Raw genomic sequence first — 23,533 nt, 5'->3', positions numbered from 1 at the left:
AACAAAAAATTTTAACACGCCTCAAATCACGTGCCGTAAAAAACAAGATGTTTGGCACGTTTTAAGCAAAACGCAACTTAATGCAAATTATAGTTATAATAATAGTAAAACTTTAAAACGTTTCCGTAACGTATATTCCTTGTTTTATTGATTCTAAATTTATCATGTTTTTAAAAACTTTTTACCATATTTTGCTGACTTGCACAAAACAAACATACATATTTCAAAACTTTTAATGTCAGCACATTTTTCTGACTATTTTTCTATACTTTGCGAACTGGATTATTTTGCAAATTTTTATTGCATATTTAAACTATTGTTTTTCCTTGTGACGTCAGTATATTGAAAACTTGGATTTGAAAAAATTGACAGAATTTTAGAAAATTGTTTAAAATAAAAAAAGACAGTTCATCGTTATTATAAGTTATTGTTTTTATAAAGAATGGTTGTCACAATCTTTTAAAAAAAGATGATTTGTTCGGTATCCGCCAATTTTCATTGAATCCCGCTAATTTTCAAACTTTGGGTATTAACATTTTCATTGACTCCGTCATAGTTTTATAACTCATTTTACAGGTTAATAAAACAATATTTAACAGTACAAAATGCTAACCAAACTACGGTTCCAAACCTAAAGTCTTTTCAACATTGTGTTTTAGGTAGGGTTGAACTGAATTGTGAAATTTTCTTATAGTTTTCGTAGACTTTAAAAATATATTTAAATTACTTTTTATTTACTTATTTATTTTATTTATATTTATATTTATATTAAAAAACGAATCAGTGAAATCTTTTGCTCTTGAATTTATTGGGAGACTTCCTTCGAGGTTTTAATTTACTTTGATAAATACAAGTTTTCTGAATATTAATAATGCATGGAATATTTAAAAGAATTATGGTTTGAAATTCTGTTGCTTCAAATTAATAATAAAATTTTGAATATTGACTGTTTTTATCTCGTCTCTGAGTATTACTGCAAACCAAGATGTGTACGCTCGCATGCAAAAATTGGTGATGTAAAACCAACAGCCAATCACTTTCAAGCCGAGGCTGTCTGAGAAGTTGATGGCTAGCTATCAGAATAGTCTATATCTCAGTGGTTTGGTATCAATCCACGAGTTCTATGGCCTAAACCTGATCGACACTGCCGGTTGCCGGTTGGGCATACATGTTATGACCAATGTGTTAAGTAATCTTTCTGTGTCAATAAAAAAACTTCCTAAATATTTCAGGACGGAATAATGCCATTATTTACTTTCTTTCTAAAATAAAAAACTTCTTAAATATTTCAAGACGGATTAATGCCATTATTTACTTCCTTTCTCAAATAAAAACTTCTTAAATATTTAAAGAATGAATAATGCCATTATTTACTCCCTTTCTAAAATAAAAAAACTTCTTAAATATTTAAAGAAGAAGAAATAATGCCATTATTTACTTCCTTTCTAAAATAAAAAACTTCCTAAATATTTCAAGAAGAAGAAATAATGCCATTATTTACTTCTTTTCTAAAATAAAAAACTTTCTAAATATTTAAAGAATGAATAATGCCATTATTTACTTCCTTTCGAAAAGAAAAAAAAAACCTTTCTAAATATTTAAAGATTGAAAATGCCATTATTTACTTCCTCTCTAAGATAAAAAACTTCCTAAATATTTAATGAAGGAAAAATGCCATTATTTGCTTCCTTTCTAAACTAAAAAAACTTCTTAAATATTTAAAGAATGAATAATGCCATTTTTTACTTCCTTTTTAAAATAAAAAACTTCTTAAATATTTCAAGACGGAATAATGCCATTATTTACTTCCTTTCTAAAATAAAAAACTTCTTAAATATTTCAAGACGGAATAATGCCATTATTTATTTCCTTTCTAAAAGAAAAAAAACTTCTTAAATATTTAAAGAATGATTAATGCCATCATTTACTTCATTTCTAAGATAAGCAACTGCTGAGATGTTCCATTTTCAAATCTCGGATGCCTTTTTAATTATAATCCAACTTGCGAAACAATCCATAATTAACGGAAAGTCTTCAATTCAAAGCAAAACCTACTTTCATATTGTCGAAAAAGGAGAAATTTCATAAAATAAATGAAAGATTACAAATTTTAAATGAAATAATAAATTAGGCTTTCAGGACGCTTTGCACCCATCTTCTATTTCAATAGTTAACATTTTCTCTTTATGTACAATGTACATTGTACATCCAAAAACTTCGCGGATTTTATAAACAATTTTTATGGATTTTGTTGGAGGCTAATTTGTTTACTTTAATCATCCATAAAACTTCAGTGGGGTTTTGTGAGGTCCCACAAAAAATTTGGGCCGGATCGGTACAGCCGTTTGGACGTTTATTGGACACAAACAAACAAACACCTAACAGAAAAGCAAGGTTTATAGATATATTTAAAGAATCTACCCTTAAAAATCGATTTTGCTGAAAAATTTGACTTGTTCAGGTTTCAGATTGTTTTACTTCAGGTTAAGGGACTGCTTTTGCAATTTTCAACTATATGCTACTTGACTTCATGTCACATGACTTCATGTCACATGACTTCAAGTCACATGACTTCACGTCACATGACTTCACGTCACATGACTTCAAGTCACATGACTTCACGTCACATGACTTCATGTCACATGACTTTAAGTCACATGACTTCACGTCACATGACTTCATGCCACATGGCTTCATGCCACATGACTTCATGCTACATGACTTCATGTCACATTGGCGAACATGACTTCATGTGACTTCGTTTTTGAAATTATTCTAATAAACTAGTCAATTGTTTTTCTTTATGTCTCGGTTTAGTGAAATGTTCTGCAATTTTGTGTCTTCCAGTTCCTTTCTAAAATTTGTTAATTTTATCTTTTCCGTATTCTTGTTTCTTACATTTTATGAACTGGGCCATTTTTTATAAACTGTTACATTTAGTAAACTTTTGCGTATTACTTTTTGTTTTATTTCGTGAGCTGTATTATTTTTGCGTACTAATCTTTTCGTATTTAGTAAACTGTATTATTTTGTGCACTAATATATTCGTATATAGTAAGCTGTACTATTTTGTGTACTAATCTATTCGTATTTAGTAAACTGTGTTATTTTGTGTATTAATCTATTCTTATTTAGTAAGCTGTGCTATTTTGTGCACTAATCTATTCGTATTTAGTAAACTGTACTATTTTGTGCACTAATCTATTTGTTTTCAGTTAACTGTATTATTTTGTGTACTAATCTATTTGTATTTAGTAAACTGTATTATTTTGTGTATTAATCTATTCTTATTTAGTAAGCTGTACTATTTTGTGCACTAATCTATTCGTATTTAGTAAATTGTATTATTTTGTGCACTAATCTATTCGTATTCAGTAAACTGTATTTTTTTATGTACTAATCTATTTGTATTTAGTAAACTGTATTATTTTGTGTATTAATTTATTCTTATTTAGTAAGCTGTACTATTTTGTGCACTAATCTATTCGTATTCAGTGAACTGTATTATTTTGTGGACTGATCTATTCGTATTTAGTAAACTGTATTATTTTGTGTATTAATCTAAAAGTATTTAGTAAACTGTATTATTTTGTGTACTAATCTATTCGTATTTAGTAAACTGTATTATTTTGTGTACTAATCTAAAAGTATTTAGTAAACTGTATTATTTGTGTATTAATCTAAAAGTATTTAGTAAACTGTATTATTTTGTGTACTAATCTATTCGTATTTAGTAAACTGTATTATTTTGTGTACTAATCTATTCGTATTTAGTAAACTGTATTATTTGTTTACTAATCTATTTGTATTTTGTGTACTAATCTATTCATATTTAGTAAACTGTATTATTTTGTGTTGTAATCTTTTTGTATATATCTTCTGGCAGGGTCAAATTTAACATAGTGTACGAACATTTTAAAGGGACTGTAAAGGAAAAATGGAAGGGGGAATAGGCTGAAAGCTAATCACTTTAGCTCTTGATCGCGACCCATGAAAGTTTTATCTTATGTTCCTGTCTCGAGAAATTGATATAAAACTGTGCTAAAATTATACGAAAATTCATATATGTAAAATTTTGAAAATCTGAAACTTAAATCACGTGACCAGAACTATCACCAATGGCAGAGCAGTATACTGGTCACGTGTCTCCGCCTGTATCATGTGACCACTTTACTGCACTGCCAATGGTGGAATTTCTGGTCATGTAATACGGACTTAAATAATATTATGAATTAAATCTATTAAAAATAGAAATAACAAATATAAAATTAGAGTTGGAGTAAACGTAAGTCACAATTAGCTTTCTCTGGGATATCATCGTTTTCAGATTGGTTGCTTACTTGTTGAATTTGATCAATCTAAACCCACTACTTTAATACAAAATTGTATATATATTAATTTTCGTATAAATTTGACAAAGTTGTATATCAATTTCTCGAGATAGGAACATCAGATATAACTTTCATGGGTCGCGATCGAGAGCTAAAGTGATTAGCTTTCAGCCTATACCCCCTTTCATTTTTCCTTTACAGTCCCTTTAAGAATAATCAATTTGAAAAACATTTACTTACACTGTGTCAAATTATGACTTTTAAAGAAAATACAGGCAAATCAAGACCCAAAAAAAATCATCACTCTATGCGAATACATTTGTATGCATTCATTAACTACTGTGCATTTCTTCACTTGTGTAGTCGTTAATTAAACCATTTTGTTATGTTCGATTTTATCTGTTTAGAGAATAGAATCTTAGATTTTACTTGCAATTAAACAATTTTACGACAATCTTGAGCATGTAATGAAAGCAATAATAAAATCATGACGAATCAAGGTACAGATAAGATACAATTTCAAACATGCCTAGTTGCGACCATTGCATTGCATGTTGTATCGGGGATGCTCTAAACAGTAAAGGACTGTTCTCGATTTAAACTTTAAAATTACTTAATTAAATTAAAGAGTTTCCGAGAATTGTGATATTTGCGTATTTCCGATTGACAGAAACTATTTCTTTAGAAACGCCTATAATTAATGATACATTTTTATGATAGAAAAATTCTATTTTTTGTCCTAAAATTGTCCTGGAACATGGAGAACAGCGCTCGGTGTGTTCCGATGCACTGATTTCAATTAACTTAATTATCTCCAGGTTTAAGCAATTTAACCCTAGATAAAATATTATATTGACTTAATTATCTCCAGATTTAAGCAATTTAACCCTAGCTAAAATATGATATTGACTTAATTATCTCCAGATTTAAGCAATTTAACCCTAGATAAGATATGATATTGACTTAATTATCTCCAGGTATAAGCAATTTAACCCTAGATAAGATATGATATTGACTTAATTATCTCCAGGTATAAGCAATTTAACCCTAGATAAAATATGATATTGACTTAATTATCTCCAGATTTAAGTAATTTAACCCTAGATAAGATATGATATTGACTTAATTAATAATTATCTCCAGATTTAATCAATTTAACCCTAGATAAAATATGATATTGACTTTATTATCTCCAGGTTTAAGCAATTTAACCCTAGATAAAATATTATATTGACTTAATTATCTCCAGATTTAAGTAATTTAACCCTAGATATAAAATATTTTTTAAGATCTAAATGTTTATTAATGATACATACATATTATAGATTTATCAAACGTAAATGTTTGATATACATAGATTATAATTACTAGTCAAGTGAATATCATTTTTAATTTTCTTAGTTTAGAACATTATTGTACACAGGGGTGTTTAGATTTAGCTTGTGGACAGGCAGGGTTGCATTCATAATCAAACAGGTTTTCACATTTTAAACAAACTGAAAAGTTCACGAGATGCTTATTAATCTTTTTATGCGGGTTGGATTTGCATTCTTTCATGTGGATTGGTTCAACCCATCTTGTACTTGACTTAATGTTTGTTTCTAGTGCAACCCAAGCACATTCTGTATTGCAGATAGTCTCAGATCTGTAGATTGGAGACCAAGCTGGCCGTCCATCACATTTAGCACATAAACTATTCCTGTCCTCCTTCTCAATTCTTATCATGTGTGTATCCATGTCAAAGTCCGTGGTATCGCCAAGTTGTGTCCCAGGGACAAGAGAAGTGTGTTCGCTACTTACACTTCCCCCCTTTACAGCAGGTACAGGTTGTAGCACTGCTAAGGAAGTTCCCCCTGGGGTCCTGATTATATCTCCTGAATTTTGAGCTGCTTCCTCAGCTCTAGTATTTTTTTCCTTCTCCGTACTACAAAGTGTACTGCATAAGGTTTCTGTACTGCAGGGATCAGTAAAGTTTGTATTCGGTTGAACTGGTTTAACCTGTTGATCTGACCTGACAAAGCCCGGCTGGGTGTAGGATTCTAATTCAGCTGTAGACTTCAACCAGGCCTCTTCAGGGGTAGATATTTCTCCTGTCTGAGAAGGTTTTTCCTTCCCCTGACTTCTCTTCTCCAACCAGGCCTCTTCAGGGGTAGATATTTCTCCTGTCTGAGAAGGTTTTTCCTTCCCCTGACTTCTCTTCTCCAACCAGGCCTCCTTCCTCTTCCTGTCCTTTTTCACCTTAGAAGGTTTCTTTCTCCTTCCTGGTGCAGGGGTTAAGGACGCTGCAGCTACAGGCTTGGTTACTGATGAGAAGGTTATAGTCTCCTTCCCATTCTCAGCTTCCAGAACCATCTTGGCCCATATCCCAGCTCCTCTGCACTTATTATATAACTGTAGGATAACAGGGAAAGTATTTATCCCTGCCATCGTGAAAGTTTTGTGGATCACATTTCATAGACGTTGTTGTCCCTCCCAGTGTCGGCAGAATACTGATATAAAATATGATATTGACTTTATTATCTCCAGGTTTAAGCAATTTAACCCTAGATAAAATATTATATTAACTTAATTATCTCCAGGTGTAAGTAATTTAACCCTAGATAAAAAATTACATTGACTTAATTATCTCCAGATTTAAGCAATTTAACCCCAGATAAAATATGATAGATGGCTTATGTCGTCTTTACCATACCGGAAGGTTTCAGCTCAATATGAAAATGGCAATTTAGCTATGGTATACTAGCTACTGACATAAAGTGTATCTATAACACTACAGATACTTACTTAAGCATCGTTCCATAATTTAAAAAATCTACGATAAAATGAAAAAAACGAAAAAAACTTAATCTGGAAAGTTGAGTGCTTTAAATTTAAGCGGGGTGGGTGAACAGTCCCTTTACCCTCATTATAGGATAAAAAATCTCAATTTTTCAATTGTACAAATCTTATAGCTGACTCACTTGGCTTAACAATGGTCACAAAGAATGCGAATAATAAACATTTTAAATGTTAAATCGTCATTCAGATTAGACCTACGCGCTGGTAATAAACTGGGGGCTCAAGGGTAGGCAGGGGGGGGGTAATGGAGAAGGATAGAATGAAGGGTAGAGGGAAGGGAGAAGGTGTTAGGGTGGAGGGGAATATAGAAGGATAGGCAGGGGGAGGATGGAAAGTAAGTTTAAGGGTGGAAAGAAGGTTTAACATCTCGACAGTAATATCGAACTTGCCGGCTGCCAAAAGCATTTTGAAAATAAGAATATTTTTGTCGAAATCCTTGAGATGTAATAATCTTGATACATCATACATTTCTAAGAAAATTTGTTTCTAATTCTTAAACGTTTTTGGCATTTCGGTGTTGGAATATTTGATAGAAAGACATTTTATGGATGAACATTTATAGATGGACAGTTCATTGATGGACATTTCATAGATAATACAAACCATAGATGGGACATTGCATTGACAGGATTTTTCATAAACAGGACTTTTTATAGACAGGACATTTCATAGACAGAGCAAATTTTTTATAGACAAAGAAGAATTTAAACAGATAGGTAATTTTCCCAGAGAACAATTTAAGGGGTTGGTTTAATGAAAGGGATCGTGGAAAGAACAGTGTAGAATTTATTAGAAAGATTAGAAGGAGCAAATAATTTTCCTAAGAAATGTCTTCTATGAAGTGTCCTGTTTATGAAATACCCTGTCTATGAAATGTCAGTGTAAATTCATCTTTGTCCATGAAATTATCTGTCTACGTATAAAAAATTAGCTCTGTCTATGAAATGTCCTTTCTATGAAATGTCCTATCTATGAAATACCTATCTATGAAATGTCCAATCTATGAAATATCTATCTATGAAATATCCTATCTATGAAATATCTATCTATGAAATACCTATCTATGAAATGTCCTATCTATGAAATTCCTATTTATGAATTTCCTATTTATGAAATGTCCTATCTATGAAATATCTATCTATGAAATGTCCAATATATGAAATATCTATCTATGAAATATCCTATCTATGAAATATCTATCTATGAAATACCTATCTAAGAAATGACCTATCTATGAAATGTCATATCTATGAAATTCCTATCTAAGAAATGGCCTATCTATGAAATGTCATATCTATGAAATTCCTATCTATGAAATATCCTATCTAAGAAATGGCCTCTCTATAAAATGTCCCAACACCGGTATTTCGACATTACGAAGAAAATGACAGGGGTTTTTATCAATATTTTCTTGGCTTAAAATAGGATATCACATTTTTAAAGCCCATGGTTACAAATTTCCGATGTCTTAGATTGAAACGTATTTCTTGAAAATCAGGCCTTTAAAGAAATATATTTTTGAGTCACGTTGTAAGGAGCCAAGCAATAGTGAAAAGACGACATTTTATTCCTTATTGAAATACATTTTATGCAGGGTTACCCTCAAAGAAAGAAACTGTAAAGACGAATTGAAACTCTGATATGATATGATCATGAGTCATGACGACCCCAGGGTAAAGTTAAGTCTTTTGCCTTGAATAAAGTCTTTTAATAGCTTATTCTGTGATCTGTCTGATAACCAATTGAGGTGGTGGAGATTACCAATTGAGGAGTGTGCATGCCGCAAAACATGTTTGGGTGGCGGTGATTACCCATTGAGGACTTCTGCACTCCCCCCCCCCTTTGTCTCATCCTTTTCATGTAAACCTGTGCTAAAACTGTTTTTACGAAATAATGCCGCGTAAAACAAAGACGACATAAAAATCATCACTTTATTTCCATGTTTATTGAGAAACCCTGTAAAAAATGTAAGGGGTTGAATTTGATTTATGATAGACATATTTCTGTTTTGTTTTATCTTTTGATGACATTTTTCAAATGTCAAAAATCGGGTTGAATTAAAAATATGCTTAAAAGTGCCCGTTTTGTAATAGAACCTTTATTTTTTTCCCCCAACCCTTAAAGCCTATTTTATTTTTTTGCAACATGAAAATATAATCATGATTTTTGTTTTTATTTGTCGAAAAATACTAACAATCCACCACCAGTTATTTAAAGAAAAGCTAAATTTTAAAGGATGAAATTCTTAATATTCCTTAAACCCTTAACAGGGGGGGAGGGGGGTTGACACCCATACCCTGTTTTCTTCACAAGCAGTTAGCCCTCTCTTTTTTGACATTACCACTTTGAAACTTCTTTACTCTTTAGAATTTTTTGAATTCGTAGAGTAAGGTGGTCGTAAAAAAACTAAATACTGTTTTTTTTGTTATTGAGCTATTATAGATCTGACACTTCATTTGTAAAAAGCCTTTGAAAAAAATATTAGAATTACATGTCTTGTTAACTCAACAACAAAATTTAAAATTTTCCTAATTTTTCTGAATTTTTGAAAAAAATTGAGCTAGTTACATGTATCCCAACCCATAACTATACTCAAAGGCCTTTTAAGGGGTGGGGGTGTACCGTTTCTTTTTCTTAATTTAGATTTAGACGTCCCGGACTTTATAGGATTAAGTCCAATCCTTTGTAGACATGTATATATATATATTCAGCTTGAATTCGAAACCTCCCAAGCTTTACCTAAATGTCAATGAACCGATATAAATTCAATAAGGCTGTTTCTTCTGCTTATGAACTTTATAACATCTAAATTGCATCTTGCAATCTTATTTAATTTATTTTATCGATCCCATGCAACGTTGCAACTTGTACAAATCTTATTATAAATTCGATTCCAGGAAGTTCATAGAAAAAATACACAAAAGACTAATTAAATGATAATTTACTATTAGCGAGGACTTACCAGAGAAAATTGTCAACTTTACTGGTTGAATTTACGTTTCCAAGGGTTTCCGGTACTTTTTTGATAAAACATCATCAAAAAAGTTGAGAAACACGAGACAAAGTCTATTTCCGGTGAAGTGCTGTTCTCCCGAAGGAAAATCTCACTTAAAAAAAATATGTAGTTTCATCCCATTCTTTAAGCAACCTTATTAACCGATTAAACTTTTCAATATTAATTAATAAGTATATTCAATTGTGTTATTGAAATATGTCTAAATACAGGGTGTCCCAATAAACATGGGAGTTCAGTGACGAATTGGATGTCGTCTTTGTTATGAATTAGCAATGTAATACCTAATTTCAAAAGCCATAATATTATTATGTCTGCTAGAGTTTATTTTTTGAAAAGGGTAAAAGACTGTAAAGATGTGTCTATAATGTCTCTGCAAGATGAACAGTTAAAACGGACAAGTTTACTCTGTTTGTATACTGCAATTTTCTTGTTTTACTGAGTACACCCTTACGCAGTCAAAACATAAACAAACAAAATGTTAACATATAGCAGACGACACCCCTACAGATTACAGCTTTCTCGGTAGGTATAACTATACGAAATCAAAGAATTATTTAAAAAGACGATATAGAATTCGTCCCTGAATTCCCATGTTTATTGGGACACCCTGTACTAAAAAAGTTTTATATTTTTGTTAAAACTATGCAATTCATCACTTTCTCTCCCTAGGGCGATCACAAATATATTTACACTAGTAAAGAGTTTGGATAAGCAATGTTAATAATGTTGCTCAGAATGGGATACATATATTTGTATCAATGACCTTGTAAGTTTTGTGACAGTATGCCTCACCCTACTTTTACATGCATAATTGTTTGACACATAATTACAACACTTCCCCAGTACTGCCATTTCCAAAATGAGATCTGCATACTTTTAGCGAATTTGACATTTTCTGATATTTATAGAATTTCAATCAGATTTCTACCAAAGTTGTCGAAATTGTTGTCCAGCAAGATATTTATAAATTTTAAATTGATATCCAAATATTTGGTAAATAACCGGCCTTTATCGAAGTAAAAAGTACATTTCAAGTGACATATTTTGAAATTTTCCTTCTTCGTCTCTCACAGAAAATTCCGTCAGCCAGGGTAAATGTAAACAAACATTATGACCTGAGCTGGGAACTTTAGAATGGTGGATATCGAGATTAAGGCGTTATCCTCTCTTTTTCTTAATAACCTAATCTTGTACCTAATCCTGAAAAGTGTATAAAATTCAACCAATCAGAGTCGCGTATAAGAAGCCGATAAATTAAAAATTTACAGAAACGGGAAGGACTCGCAATTTTAAAAAACCGGTTTTTGATTTTTTTCTACTACATCCAAAAAAGAGTGAATTAAGCTAGATATCAAAAGTGTCCATATTGGATATTCGGATTAAGCAGTCGGGATTAATGTTATCCCATTCTAAAGTTCCCAGCTCTGGTCCAATAAACATATAGTTTTACCTCGAAGATTTTGAGGTCTTGAAGCAATTTGTGAAATGTCGTCTTGACAATTCTTCAGCGGATTTTTTATAACAGAAAACCATGAATTCATAATTTCGTCCAAATATTGCAAGGTTGAATCAGTCTGTTTATACTTTCTCTTTGTTCAAATTATAAAATTCATTAAATTTTATTCGAAGATTCAATCATTGTTAACTGCTTGATTTTGAATATTTTGTTAACAGTTAAGTTGAATTGTTTAACCCATTATACAGGGTGTCCCAAAAAACATGGGAATTCAGTGACGAATTCGATATCGTCTTTTCAAATAATTCTTTGATTTAGTATAGTGATACCTACTGAGAAAGCTGTAATCTGTAAGAGTTTCGTCTGCTATGTTTACATTTTGTTTGTTTATATTTTGACTGCATACGGTTGTACTTAGTAAAACAAGAAAATTACATTATGCAAACAGAGTAAACTTGTCCGTATTCACTGTTCATCTTGCGGAGACATTATAGACACATCTTTACAGTCTTTTACCCTTTTCATTAAATAAACTCTAGCAGACATAATAATATTATGGCTTTTGAAATTAGGTATTACAATGCTAATTCATAACAAAGACGATATCGAATTCGTCACTGAATTCCCATGTTTTTTGGGACACCCTGTACATTATAAATTGTTTCAACAAAAAATTTATATTAATAATGGAACAGTCCCCCCCTCACTACCTGTTTCTAATTTCCTTTAACAAATTGCTACAATTGCAATAATCTTTTTTTCCTTTACAATAATAGGATTTAACTATTTAACTTTCTTATTATTGATGTAATTTTAAATACATTTTTTTCATCATTTTTACTATTATTATTACAGCTAGCCCTACAATTTGCATATTTTGTGTATTCATAAGACCAAATTTAAGATTCAGATAATGGTATTGGTATTAAAGGATATGCAGGCCGGTAACTAAAAGTTTTTGCACACTTGTACTGTTCTGCATTGATGGGTTCGAGTAGTACAACTGATGTTTATATGACGTATGTCTTAAAACAGCTTTTCTAAGATTATAAAAATTGTTGATGATAAAAACGAAAAGAGAGAAAATTATTCATATAAAAATGTAATGATTTATGTACAAAATATTTGAAGAAATTCCACCCCCCTATCCTCCCAATCTAAATTAGACAAAAAAGCGAATCCGGAAAAGGGTTAAAACAATAATCTGTATAAAAACGTGTACCTTGCATTTTTTCTCCAACTTTCAAACAAAAAACTAAAATTGTTTAAATTTTTATTATATATTGCAAACTGATCTTTAAATGGAAAATATATAATCATCTATATATTAAGAATTTAACAATAGAAAGATATATTTTATAAAATAATAAATATCCATAAATAAAAAAAAAAAAATTCTACGCATATATATATGCATAAATATAAAGAATTAATAATTAAGTATTAAATACTTTTTGTGTAGTGTATAATACTAAAATGGAAAATAATAATAATGTCAGTCCAATTAATTAATCAACTTTTTAAGGATTGTAAATTACAGTGTTCATATAGCTAAATATATATTTAAACATAGCTGCATATTTCTGGTAAAATTGTAAATAGAAATTTCTTGAAATGAGCAAATTTGGAATGTAAAATAAAGGTCCAGTCCTAATTGACATGATTTAATTTAAGCATTTATGCATTTACGCAGAAACTTGACTTGTAATTCCCACGGATTCTTGCAACTCATTTTCCCGGATTTGTTTTTATAACAAGTTTTGCGGATTTTCACTCAGACAAATGCCGCGTCAGTAAACAGTTAAACACACAAGAAATTATCGTTTTCTAGTGACGGGGGCTCCACTGGTCCCACCGGAGTTTTGTCGAACAGCCATTGGTCGCCGCACAGCACTAAAATAAATATTTATTGAAAAATGTATATCTTTCAACTAAGTTTTCAGAGCTGAAAACTTTAGATTGGGATATCCTTAATCCCGATCGGTTAATTAATCTGGAGCTTAAAAATAAGAAGAGAACAAGCATTATTTAATCTCGAGAGTAAGAAAAAGAGTGGATCAAGCATTAATCCCGATATCCATCATTCAAAAGTTCCCAGCTCAGAACAATTTTTTATGTTAAAGGAAGTATAATCGAAATGTCAAGTGACCCTCCATTTTAAATGTTTAGTTTAATTTGCAATGATACCCATAAAAAGAAGGTTCAATTAAAATTCAAATGATCAATTCTTGAAGGTACAATAAATATTTTTACCTCATGGCTTGAACGGGGGACTTGGTCGAGAACTTTCTAGCTGAGCCCGACGGTGGGTTGAACATATCCTCTTCATCAGACAGGGGAACCTGGGAGAATCCAACGCCAGGGTTAGAATGACTGCCAGGGGGGACCCCGCTACTCAGCTTTTTTCGTAGTGGAACATGCTCTAAATTATAAATCAAATATTTGATAAAATTAAAAATTTAAATGCTTGGAATAGGCAACATTAGAGCAAAGGCGTATTGTTATATTATGTAATTGAATTTGTTGTTCAATAACTCATAGCGCAAAACCGCACCGATATTTATTTCTTCTACTGTTTGTATTTTTTGTACTGTGCGTAATTTTTGAACTGTTTAAACTGCTTGCACTGCTTGTATTGTTTGTAATTTTTGTACTTTTGTGCATTTGTTACTGTTTGCACTGTTTATACTGTTTTTACTGTTAGTACTGTTAGTACTGTTTGTACTGTTTGTACTGTTCGTACCGTTAGTACTGTTTCTACTGTTTGTACTCTCTCGAACCCAACTGCCAAATATCTGGCATAAAAGTTAACAATACTGCATTACTTCAAGATTGCTTGAACTTACAAGAGATAAAAGACAAAATGTACAAACAATACAAACAGTGGAAACAGAAAAAACAGTGAAACAGTTTACAAACAGTAAACAGCTGTTTTGGTAGGAGTGTTATGGTAAAAAAGCCATCCATGTGAAGAAATGTGAAGAAAAGCTAATGCAGACTGCCAAGAACAAACTAGAATTTAGGATTTAGGTGTGACTCTTACTCTCAGAATTTTTTTTATTGATTATAATTTTGATGAGAGTAAATAATATTTCTTTATAAAGAGCTTCCATAAAAAGTTATTGGATACACGAGACTCAAGGTAATAGTTGCACTCGAATAAACAAACTTTTTAATAAGTAATTAACATTTATGATACCTTCATGGAGAATCTTTCTATCCTCGCCAAGTGTGCTTCTAGTGCGCTCTCCAAGCTCAGTGTGCGCTCGTGGTCTCTGCTGCTCCTCACTCCAACCAGTGTGCGTGCTCATTGGATCAAGAAGAACAGCGCTAAGATCACTTCTAAAACCATTAAATTTATGAATTAATCAATATTGTCCAGAGACCCCATGACCCCTCAGTCCCTTCCTTCCTGTCTACATTTCAGATACCGCCCCCCATCCTATCCCATACCACCCAGCTCACCCTATAATGCCACCTCCCTCCCTTTCCCTGTCAATGTATTGCCACCTTCCTCCCACCCTCTGTCATAAAATACACCCTCTCCCTGTCCTTATAATGCCACCCCTAGCTCCTCTCCCTGTCATTATAATGCCACCCCTACCTTCTCTCCCTGTCCTTATAATGCCACCCCGCTCCTCTCCCTGTCCTTATATTGCCACCCCTACCTCCTCGCCCTGTCCTTATAATGCCACCCCTACATCCTCTCCCTGTCCTTATAATGCCACCCCTCCTCCTCTCCATGTCCTTAATAATGCCACCCCTACCTCCTCACCCTGTCCTTATAATGCCACCCCTACCTCCTCTCCCTGTCCTTATAATGCCACCCCTAGCTCCTCTCCCTGTCCTTATAATGCCACCCCTACCTCCTCTCCCTGTCCTTATAATGCCTGCCTTCTCTCCCTGTCCTTATAATGCCACCCCTACCTTCTCTCCCTGTCCTTATAATGTCACCTCTACCTCCCCTCCCTGTCCTTATAATGCCACCCCTACCTTCTCTCCCTGTCCTTATAATGCCACCCCTTCCTCCTCTCCCTGTCCATATAATGTCACCTCTACCTCCCCTCCCTGTCCTTATAATGCCACCCCTACCTCCTCTCCCTGTCCTTATAATGCCACCCCTCCCTCCTCTCCCTGTCCTTATAATGCCACCCCTTCCTCCTCTCCCTGTCCTTATAATGCCACCCCTTCCTCATCTTCCTGTCCTTATAATGTTACCCCTGCCTTCTCTCCCTGTCCTTATAATGTCACCTCTACCTCCCCTCCCTGTCCTTATAATGCCACCCCTACCTTCTCTCCCTGTCCTTATAATGCCACCTCCCCTTCTGTCTTTTTGTTGAATGATGAATAGGGAATATTGGTCTTCCTTCTGCCAATAGTTTTGCAACATTTTTGCAACAGTTTTGCCAATATTTTCAGTTGTGTATCGACACCTGTGTGCAAATGTACTACCTCCTTGCAGCTCAAATATGGCGGTTTGAGCTCTTTGCATCAGGGCCCTAGAACAACTAAACTCCTTGGGCCATAGACCATCTAAATTCCTTGACTGTAGATCCTGGGCCCTGGAAACCTCATCATATCAGTCTTTTTACTCATTGCTAAACATATTTACCTATTTGTATTTGAACTGATGGTGGAAGACGACATTCCTCCGGGTCTCATATTCCCTTGTATTATTGTTCCCGTCTGGGCAGGGTTGAATACGTTGGCCACGAACTCCTCGAAGGTGGTGGGCTGCTTGAACTTGTCGATGATCGAGTCCAAGGCCTTGGCTCGGTCTTCGAAGTAGGTTTTGTAAGCTGTCATCATGGCACGCTTGGCTCTGAATAAGATTAATATAAATATTAAATTGAACTTGATACAGAATATTTGCATGAATAGCTTCAGAGTTAGAGTTTAAAGGACATTGCTGTGAATCGTCCATGGTACTCTGTAAGACTTTCTTGCCCGTCCTTCTTAAGTTTCAGGAAGATTCCTTTCTTTAGTCAGATTAACTATAATTAACATGAAACTATATAATTAAATACTTAACTATTTGTGCAAATATTGATAAATTCCCTGTTATATTCGTATATTGGAATAATAGGGCGGNGGGGGGCTTTATTCTTTATTTCCTATTTAGTTCATGATAAGGTTAATAAACAAATTATAATTAAGGAATTATTGCTACTTTATAATTCACATAAATATATGATTTCTCAGAGGAGGTCCATAAACTTGCTTTCTAGTGAGTAGTTTCATTGCTAGTTGAAGGTTACAAAGCTACTTTCTAACTAGTAATTTCATTGCTAGCTGTAGCTTACACAACTACTTTCTAGCCAGCTGTTGGTTACAAAGCTACTTTCTAGCTAGATAGTTGTAGGTTACAAAGCTACTTTCTAGATAATTGTAGGTTACACAGCTACTTTCTAGCTAATTGTAGGCTACAAAGCTACTTTCTAGCTAGCTGAAGGTTAAGAAGCTACTGTCTTGCTAGCTGTACAAAGCTACTTTCTAGCTAAATGTAGTTTACAAAGTTATTTTATTGCTGGATGTAGGTTACAAAGCTACTTTCTAGCTGTTATTGGTTACAAAGCTACTTTCTAGCTGCTGTTGGTTACAAAGTTACTTTCTAGCTATCTGAAGGTTGAGAAGCTACTTTCTTGCTAGCTGTACAAAGCTACTTTCTAGCTAAATGTAGATTACAAAGCTATTTTATTTGCTGTATGTAGGTTACAAAGCTAATTTCTAGCAAGCTATAGGTTACAAAGGTACTTTCTAGCTAGCTCTAGGTTACGAAGCAACTGTCTAGCTAGATGTAAGTTACAAAGCTACTTTTTAGCTAAATGTAGATTACAAAGCTATTTTATTGCTAGCTGTAGGTTACAAAACTACTTTCTAGCTAGTTGTAGGTTACACTGCTACTTTCTAGCTAGTTGTAGGTTATATTAACTACTTTCTAGCTAGTTGTAGGTTATAAAAACTAATTTCTAACTAGTTGTAGGTTATAAAAACTACTTTCTAGCTAGTTGTAGGTTATAAAAACTACTTTCAAGCTAGTAAATGAAATCCTTTTTTATCAATAGTTTATGTCCTCTTTACCTGCTCGCGTTAACAGCTGTGGCCCGAATAAGTCCCGGAAGGACCCCGTGGTCCACAATCATCTCATTGTACAAAGGTCCAAAGAATGGAACTTCAGACTTACGTATTACCTAAAATAAAAAAGGACTTTTGACTTTTGACAAAACTGTCAGGTATAAAAATAGTCAAAAGGTGTGTTCTTGAAAAATTATGTTGTTTCTAAAACTTGATAAATTGATATATAACAGATTCCCGACGGGTCAAAATAAAGATTAGGGTTCCCCATTTTGCAACAAAATATAGAAATATTGGCTCACAAATAATATTGTTTTCACAGGATATTTTATTCTTCAACCAATGGGAAGTGGTCGTGCAAGGCCCGTGCAGATCGCAAAAAAGTCTACATAGCTCAAAAAAAATATTTCTTGAATTTATCATGTCGAATGTCATTTTCTTCGTAATTGTCTAAAAAGATTAAATCCATTGAAATTTTTGAAAAATTTCAAAAATTGACTGAGTTAGGTTAAAAAACCTCCAAAAAATGTACTTTTCTTTAAAACAAGCATTTTTGACGTGTATTTTGGTCTAAATGAGAAGATTTTTGATGATCTGAACGGAAAAATGGAAAACCGTACAGTAATAGACAAGTTTTTGATCCTTTGTGTTACTTTTAACCAAAAATGTATTATTTTCCACTAAAATCATTTATTTTACCCAATGTTGGTGGGGGGGGGCTTCAAAATTGTTTCCTCTTTTCAAACAGAAAATTTTTAAAATAACAACCATCATTTTAATAAATCTGTGTTCAGTACTGACCTGTATTCGATAAAGTTTGTTTTTCAGAGGATAAATAACAATCAGGACATCACAGAATTCTGTTGGTATTATACCCCGCCTAAAAATAATGCTACATGAGATTTTGCCGATATATTTAACTAGAAGTGCGGAGGTTACTCCCGTGCGTCGTTTACCCGCGCTTGGTATTTAATTATGATTTTAGCTGAAGTGCCAGGCGTTGCCCGTGGAATTTCTTAAATTTAGCTTATTTTATTATATCTCATTAGCTGTCAGTTGAAATGTAGGGTTTAAAAACAAAACTTTTTTCGATGTTTGCCAATTAAGATCCTATCTATCGGGTTAACTATCAATTGTACCTCCTGACAGCATCTCTCTATAGATAATTGAAAGGTACTGTCGACGTTAGTTCAAGTAACTCTCCAATTCAAGAGTAGCATAACCCATTCTCAACAGAACCCTTTAAACCGTTATCTGAGTAACATGAAGAAGAATAAGATACAATATGTCGTCTTCCTATATTGGAAGAGTTGTTCTGCAGCAAAAAAACCGCAAGTCACATTAAAAATTAGCGACAGAAACTAATCAGAGCTGAACACTTTAGAATGGGATCGGTTAATTAATCTGGAGATTAATAAAAAAGAGCAAGCATTATTTAATATGGAGATTAAGAAAAAAAATGAATTAAGCATCAATCCCGATATCCACCATTCAAAAGTTCCCAGCTCGGGTTTCCCTTTTTTAGATAGAAGAGCAGCAAGGTAATATCTTGCATGTTTGTTACCGAAAACGACTTCCACCTGATGCAATGCTCCGATGAACCTAAAATTTTCACAAAAATGCTTAAATTGGAAGTAGTTTCTGGAAAAAATCTGGAGCGGGGGGGGCGATTCGACGCTTTGTGACACCAAAATTAGTACAGGCTGCATTTAGTTCGAAAAATTGCGATAAAAGGCTGAAATTTTGCATGCAGCCTCGCATTGTGGATCGATACCCGGATCACAAATTTGGGATCAGGGGCCATTGACCTTCACCAAATATCAAGACTTCCACCTGAGCAATGGATGAACCTAAAATTTTCACAAAAATGCTTATATTGAGCCACATCACCCAGCGAACTTATCCATCCCAATTATGCTTTTAACCCCATTCGTGTGTCACCCTAGGGTACAGGTACCGTTGTGAATCAGACATATAAATTTTCAAATGAAGGATCATTACGTAGAAGTTGACATCTGTTTGATGAATTTATCAATCCATCCATGAATCCAAGATTTAAGTTATCTATCAAAAAATGCATTAATTCATGCATTCTTTCATTCATTAATCTATCAATCTCTAATTAATCAATTAAATAATTAATCCATTAATCCTATGATCCAATGATGATAAATTAATCCCTCCCACTAGATCTATGCCTGTTACCTGTAATCCCTCCAGTGTTCTGACCAAACAATGTGAATTTCATCATTTCCGAGATGACGAGTTTTTTGCAGCATACAATCCTCACTGGACGAGTTCATCCTAAAAATATACACTTGATAATGAACTTATAATTAGTTTAACGTGTTAATAACGAACCTATTTTATAATTTTGACGAGTTTATAACGAACCTTAAATTAATTTTTAACGACCAAAAGTATATCTATGTTCGTCCACTTCTGAAGCAAGATGTAGATAAAGAATGTCTGAACTCTAAAATATATACTTCAGCAGTGTTTTTTTTTTTCAGCAGAGGGGGGCGGTCCAATCCCAACCCTGTCGAGGCTGCCAAGTGAAAAATCTCTGATAACTACTTTTTTCGATGAGTCTGATATTATTGAGAAGATTTACAAGATGAAACCATGGAATAGATGGTATCACTTCATCAATACTCAAGGAGTTAAACAACATTATTTGTAAACCTCTAGCCATAGTTTTCAATAAATCCTTGAGTGAAGGCTATGTCCCTGAGGACTGGAGACTATTATTATTATTATTATTAACAATCAACCTACAGACAACGTATGACGACCTGTAGGCTGAAATACAGTGAAGATAGGGTTGAGCTCCGCCACTTTCCCTGGTCTATATGGGATCTAGTGGTTCAGACTAGCCAATGTGATTCCAATTTTTAAGAAAGGTGTTAAATGTAAACCTGAAAACTATAGTCCAATTTCTTTAACTTCCCTTGTCTGTAAAACCATTGAGTCTCTTTAACGTGATAAAATTGTCGACCATTTACAGAAAAATAATCATATTAACCCTAGTCAACATGGTTTTATGAAGCAGAAGTCCTGCCTTACTAACTTATTGGAGTTTTTGGAGGTCATAACCAGCCTGCAGGATGAAGGTCATTCTATGGACATTATAGTCTTAGATTCCTCCAAGGCTTTTGACTATGTGCCTAAGAACAGAATGCTTGAAAAACTTAAAGCTCATAGTTTAAATGGTGATATTTTGAGATGGATTGATGCATGGCTTATAAACAGGGGTCAAAGAGTAGTTTTGAATGGCCAATAATCAGGAAAGAAACATGTCTTAAGTGGAGTTCTCCAGGGATCGATGCTAGTTCCGATCCTTTTTATCATCTATATTAATGAAATTGACTTTCTTTGTGCGCAAATGTTTGTGCTAAAAAATGTTTGCTGACTACAAAACTTGCCAGAAAAATGTTAAACGAAAGAGACAAAAATATATTACAAAACTGTTCTAATGAACTTTGTGATTGGGCTGATGTTCAATGTTGATAAATGCAAAGTTATGCACACTGAAAAAAAAACGCTGGTTATACATACACCATAAACAATTAAACCTTGTCACAGAGGCAAAGGATATTGGAGTTACTATGCATGAAAACTTAAAACCTTCAGTGCATTGCAACCAATCAGCCAAAAAAGCAAACTGTCCTCTAAATTGTCTCTTATTTCTAAAACATTTCACTACAGAGACAATGTTACATCTATCAATCTTTATGAACATTATGTGAGACGGACAACTAGAGTTTTCCGTCCCAGCTTGGTGTCCTTGGAGTGTAGGAGATAAAGAAACTATCAAAAAAAAATTTAAAAAGGGCGGTCTCAATGGTTTCAAGACTCACTGGTTCATCGTACAGTAAAAAAACATAAAGAACTGAATTTAAGTCAAAGACTCCGCTATGATACAATTGAAACCTATAAAATTATTCATGGTGTTAATAATGTTGATAAATATGTTAGCTGATACATCCAATAGGATTACAAGAAAATCCTCTTTCACTTCGTGCTAACTTTTGTAGAACTAATGTTCGTAAATTATTTTTAGCCAAAAAATTGTTTCTCCATGGAATGCTTTACCCTTTTATATAAAAACTGCACCAATGTTTAAATCGTTTAAATCCAGATATGATAAATAAGTAAAAACTTCTAATCTGTTCTAGATTCTTTTGTTGGGACAAAAAGAGCCAAAAAAGATTACATAAAAATAAAACAGAAAGGCCAAATAAAAAACATAATGTAGAGAAATAAATTTATTTTTATCCTTGATGCACTAGATATTCGTAAATATTGAATATACTGTTTTCTGCATATTAATATGATATATGCACCCTTATAAATATCACGAAAATAATCAAATCTTAAACATAAACATAGAGTTATAACAGACCTACGTTAGAGTTAATAACGAACTTTTTTTATAATTTAACGAGTTTATAACGTGTCTACGTGAACCGAGAATTGGCATTCTAATTAGAGTCAATAACTAACATTTTTTGTAATTTAACGAGTTTATAACAGACCTACGTTAGAGTTAATAACGAACCTTTTTTATAATGTAACGAGTTCATAACGGACCTACGTTAGAGTTATTAACGAACTTTCTTATAATTTAACGAGTTTATAACGTATCTACGTGTACTGAATATTGATTTCAAATCGAGTTTTTGATTGTTCATGTCGAATTCATAAAGAGTTTAAATCGAACTGTTTCAATATTCTTCCTAAGCTTAGAATCGAAAAAATCTCAATGTTCGAAAAAACCTCTATGTTTAAGTCAGCTCTGCGTTCTCATCTAACCGGGGGACAAACTTAATTTTTGCCATTTTATTTTTCCAACAATGTCTTTTAAACACTAAAAATGTTTACCTCGTTGAAACATGGAACATAATCTCTAGAAAACTGGTAGCATAATAAGGAGCGGTTTCCCCCGTACTTTTATTTCTTAAATAATGATAAAAAATTATAACAATATAATAACAATAACAATAACAATAACAATAACAATAACAATATCAATATCAATATCAATATCAATATCAATATCAATATCAATATCAATATCATTAACAAAAACAATGACAATGACAATGACAATGACCATAACAATAACAATAACAATAACAATAAACGTATTAATAACACAAAAATGAGATACAAAAACAAATACAATAACAATATCAAAAAAAGAAAGCGTAACAAACATTACCAATAAAAATAACAACGAAAAATCGAACTAACAAAAACAGAAACAATCAAATAACAATAAAAACGAAGATAATAATGATACTACCTGGTAAGTCCTCCAATGAATCCAGTATGAGTCTCTAGCTCGACCTCCCAGCCTAGGCCTGCCACGAACTCCTCAAAGGCCTCGGACCCCCCGGTGTTGCTGAGGATACTGATCTTATCCTCCTGACCTTCAGCCACGAAGATCACGGCGATCTTATGGGTTTCACGACCTAAAATATGTTCGTTCAAGGGACTGTGCTTGTAAGTTCAAGTATACCTATGGAACGGAATGTGGGATTCACAATATCAAACCAATGAAATATCCATGTTTTGAACTGAATTAATTTCATATTTTCAAGGGATGCTTCTGCTGCAGAAACAATGGAGAAAATTTCAAGATTAAATACTTGTAAAATAGAAAAAAAGATAAAAATCTTCCACATTATTACCAGATAAGGGTACTGTTTAATTCGAATATACCCCTTTTTCAATGGAGGGTCACTTACAAATACTGCAACAAATAATTACAGTCTAAAAAAAATTTCTTAATAAAAAAGAGGGGGGGGGGGG

General features: G+C 33.0%; 2 protein-coding genes across 3 annotated transcripts in view; both read right to left on the bottom strand.

Moving 5' to 3' along the window:
* Positions 1 to 5,611: 5,611 nt before the first annotated feature.
* Positions 5,612 to 6,818, bottom strand: LOC111697736 (uncharacterized). 2 transcript variants are annotated; one of them, XM_023467837.1, is made up of 2 exons: positions 6,471 to 6,818; positions 5,612 to 6,398 (listed from the first exon to the last, which is right to left on the bottom strand). In XM_023467837.1, exons 1-2 carry the CDS (start codon positions 6,756 to 6,758, stop codon positions 5,742 to 5,744), a joined length of 945 nt encoding a protein of 314 aa, XP_023323605.1. In that variant the 5' UTR covers positions 6,759 to 6,818; the 3' UTR covers positions 5,612 to 5,741. The 2 variants fall into 2 exon arrangements, with proteins under 2 accessions (XP_023323605.1, XP_023323603.1); XM_023467835.1 differs by having other exon boundaries at positions 5,612 to 6,470; positions 6,543 to 6,818.
* Positions 6,819 to 13,103: 6,285 nt separating this feature from the next.
* The window catches only part of LOC111697721 (probable Rho GTPase-activating protein CG5521), a 33,842-nt gene continuing 23,412 nt past the window's right edge, over positions 13,104 to 23,533 (bottom strand). The window contains 9 exon segments of the mRNA XM_023467816.1: positions 13,104 to 13,534; positions 13,895 to 14,063; positions 14,841 to 14,983; positions 16,254 to 16,463; positions 17,723 to 17,832; positions 18,518 to 18,596; positions 19,922 to 20,020; positions 22,601 to 22,675; positions 23,025 to 23,193. Coding sequence (XP_023323584.1) covers positions 13,459 to 13,534; positions 13,895 to 14,063; positions 14,841 to 14,983; positions 16,254 to 16,463; positions 17,723 to 17,832; positions 18,518 to 18,596; positions 19,922 to 20,020; positions 22,601 to 22,675; positions 23,025 to 23,193 — 1,130 coding nt within the window. The 3' untranslated portion in view covers positions 13,104 to 13,458.

The sequence above is a fragment of the Eurytemora carolleeae genome, unplaced genomic scaffold, assembly GCF_000591075.1.
Source record: "Eurytemora carolleeae unplaced genomic scaffold, Eaff_2.0 scaffold4, whole genome shotgun sequence".
NCBI classification, from domain to species: Eukaryota; Metazoa; Arthropoda; class Copepoda; order Calanoida; family Temoridae; genus Eurytemora; species Eurytemora carolleeae.
Note: the sequence above shows the minus strand (reverse complement) of the source record. Positions and strands in the feature narration are given on the sequence as shown.

What these genes read in the sequence shown, in the direction of transcription:
- LOC111697736 (XM_023467837.1), bottom strand. Translation starts at nt 6,758, where the DNA reads ATGGCAGGGATAAATACTTTCCCTGTTATCCTACAGTTATATAATAAG. An exon ending in AAATATCTACCCCTGAAGAG is followed by an intron (nt 6,399 to 6,470) that starts GCCTGGTTGGAG and finishes ACCCCTGAAGAG; the next exon opens with GCCTGGTTGAAGTCTACAGC.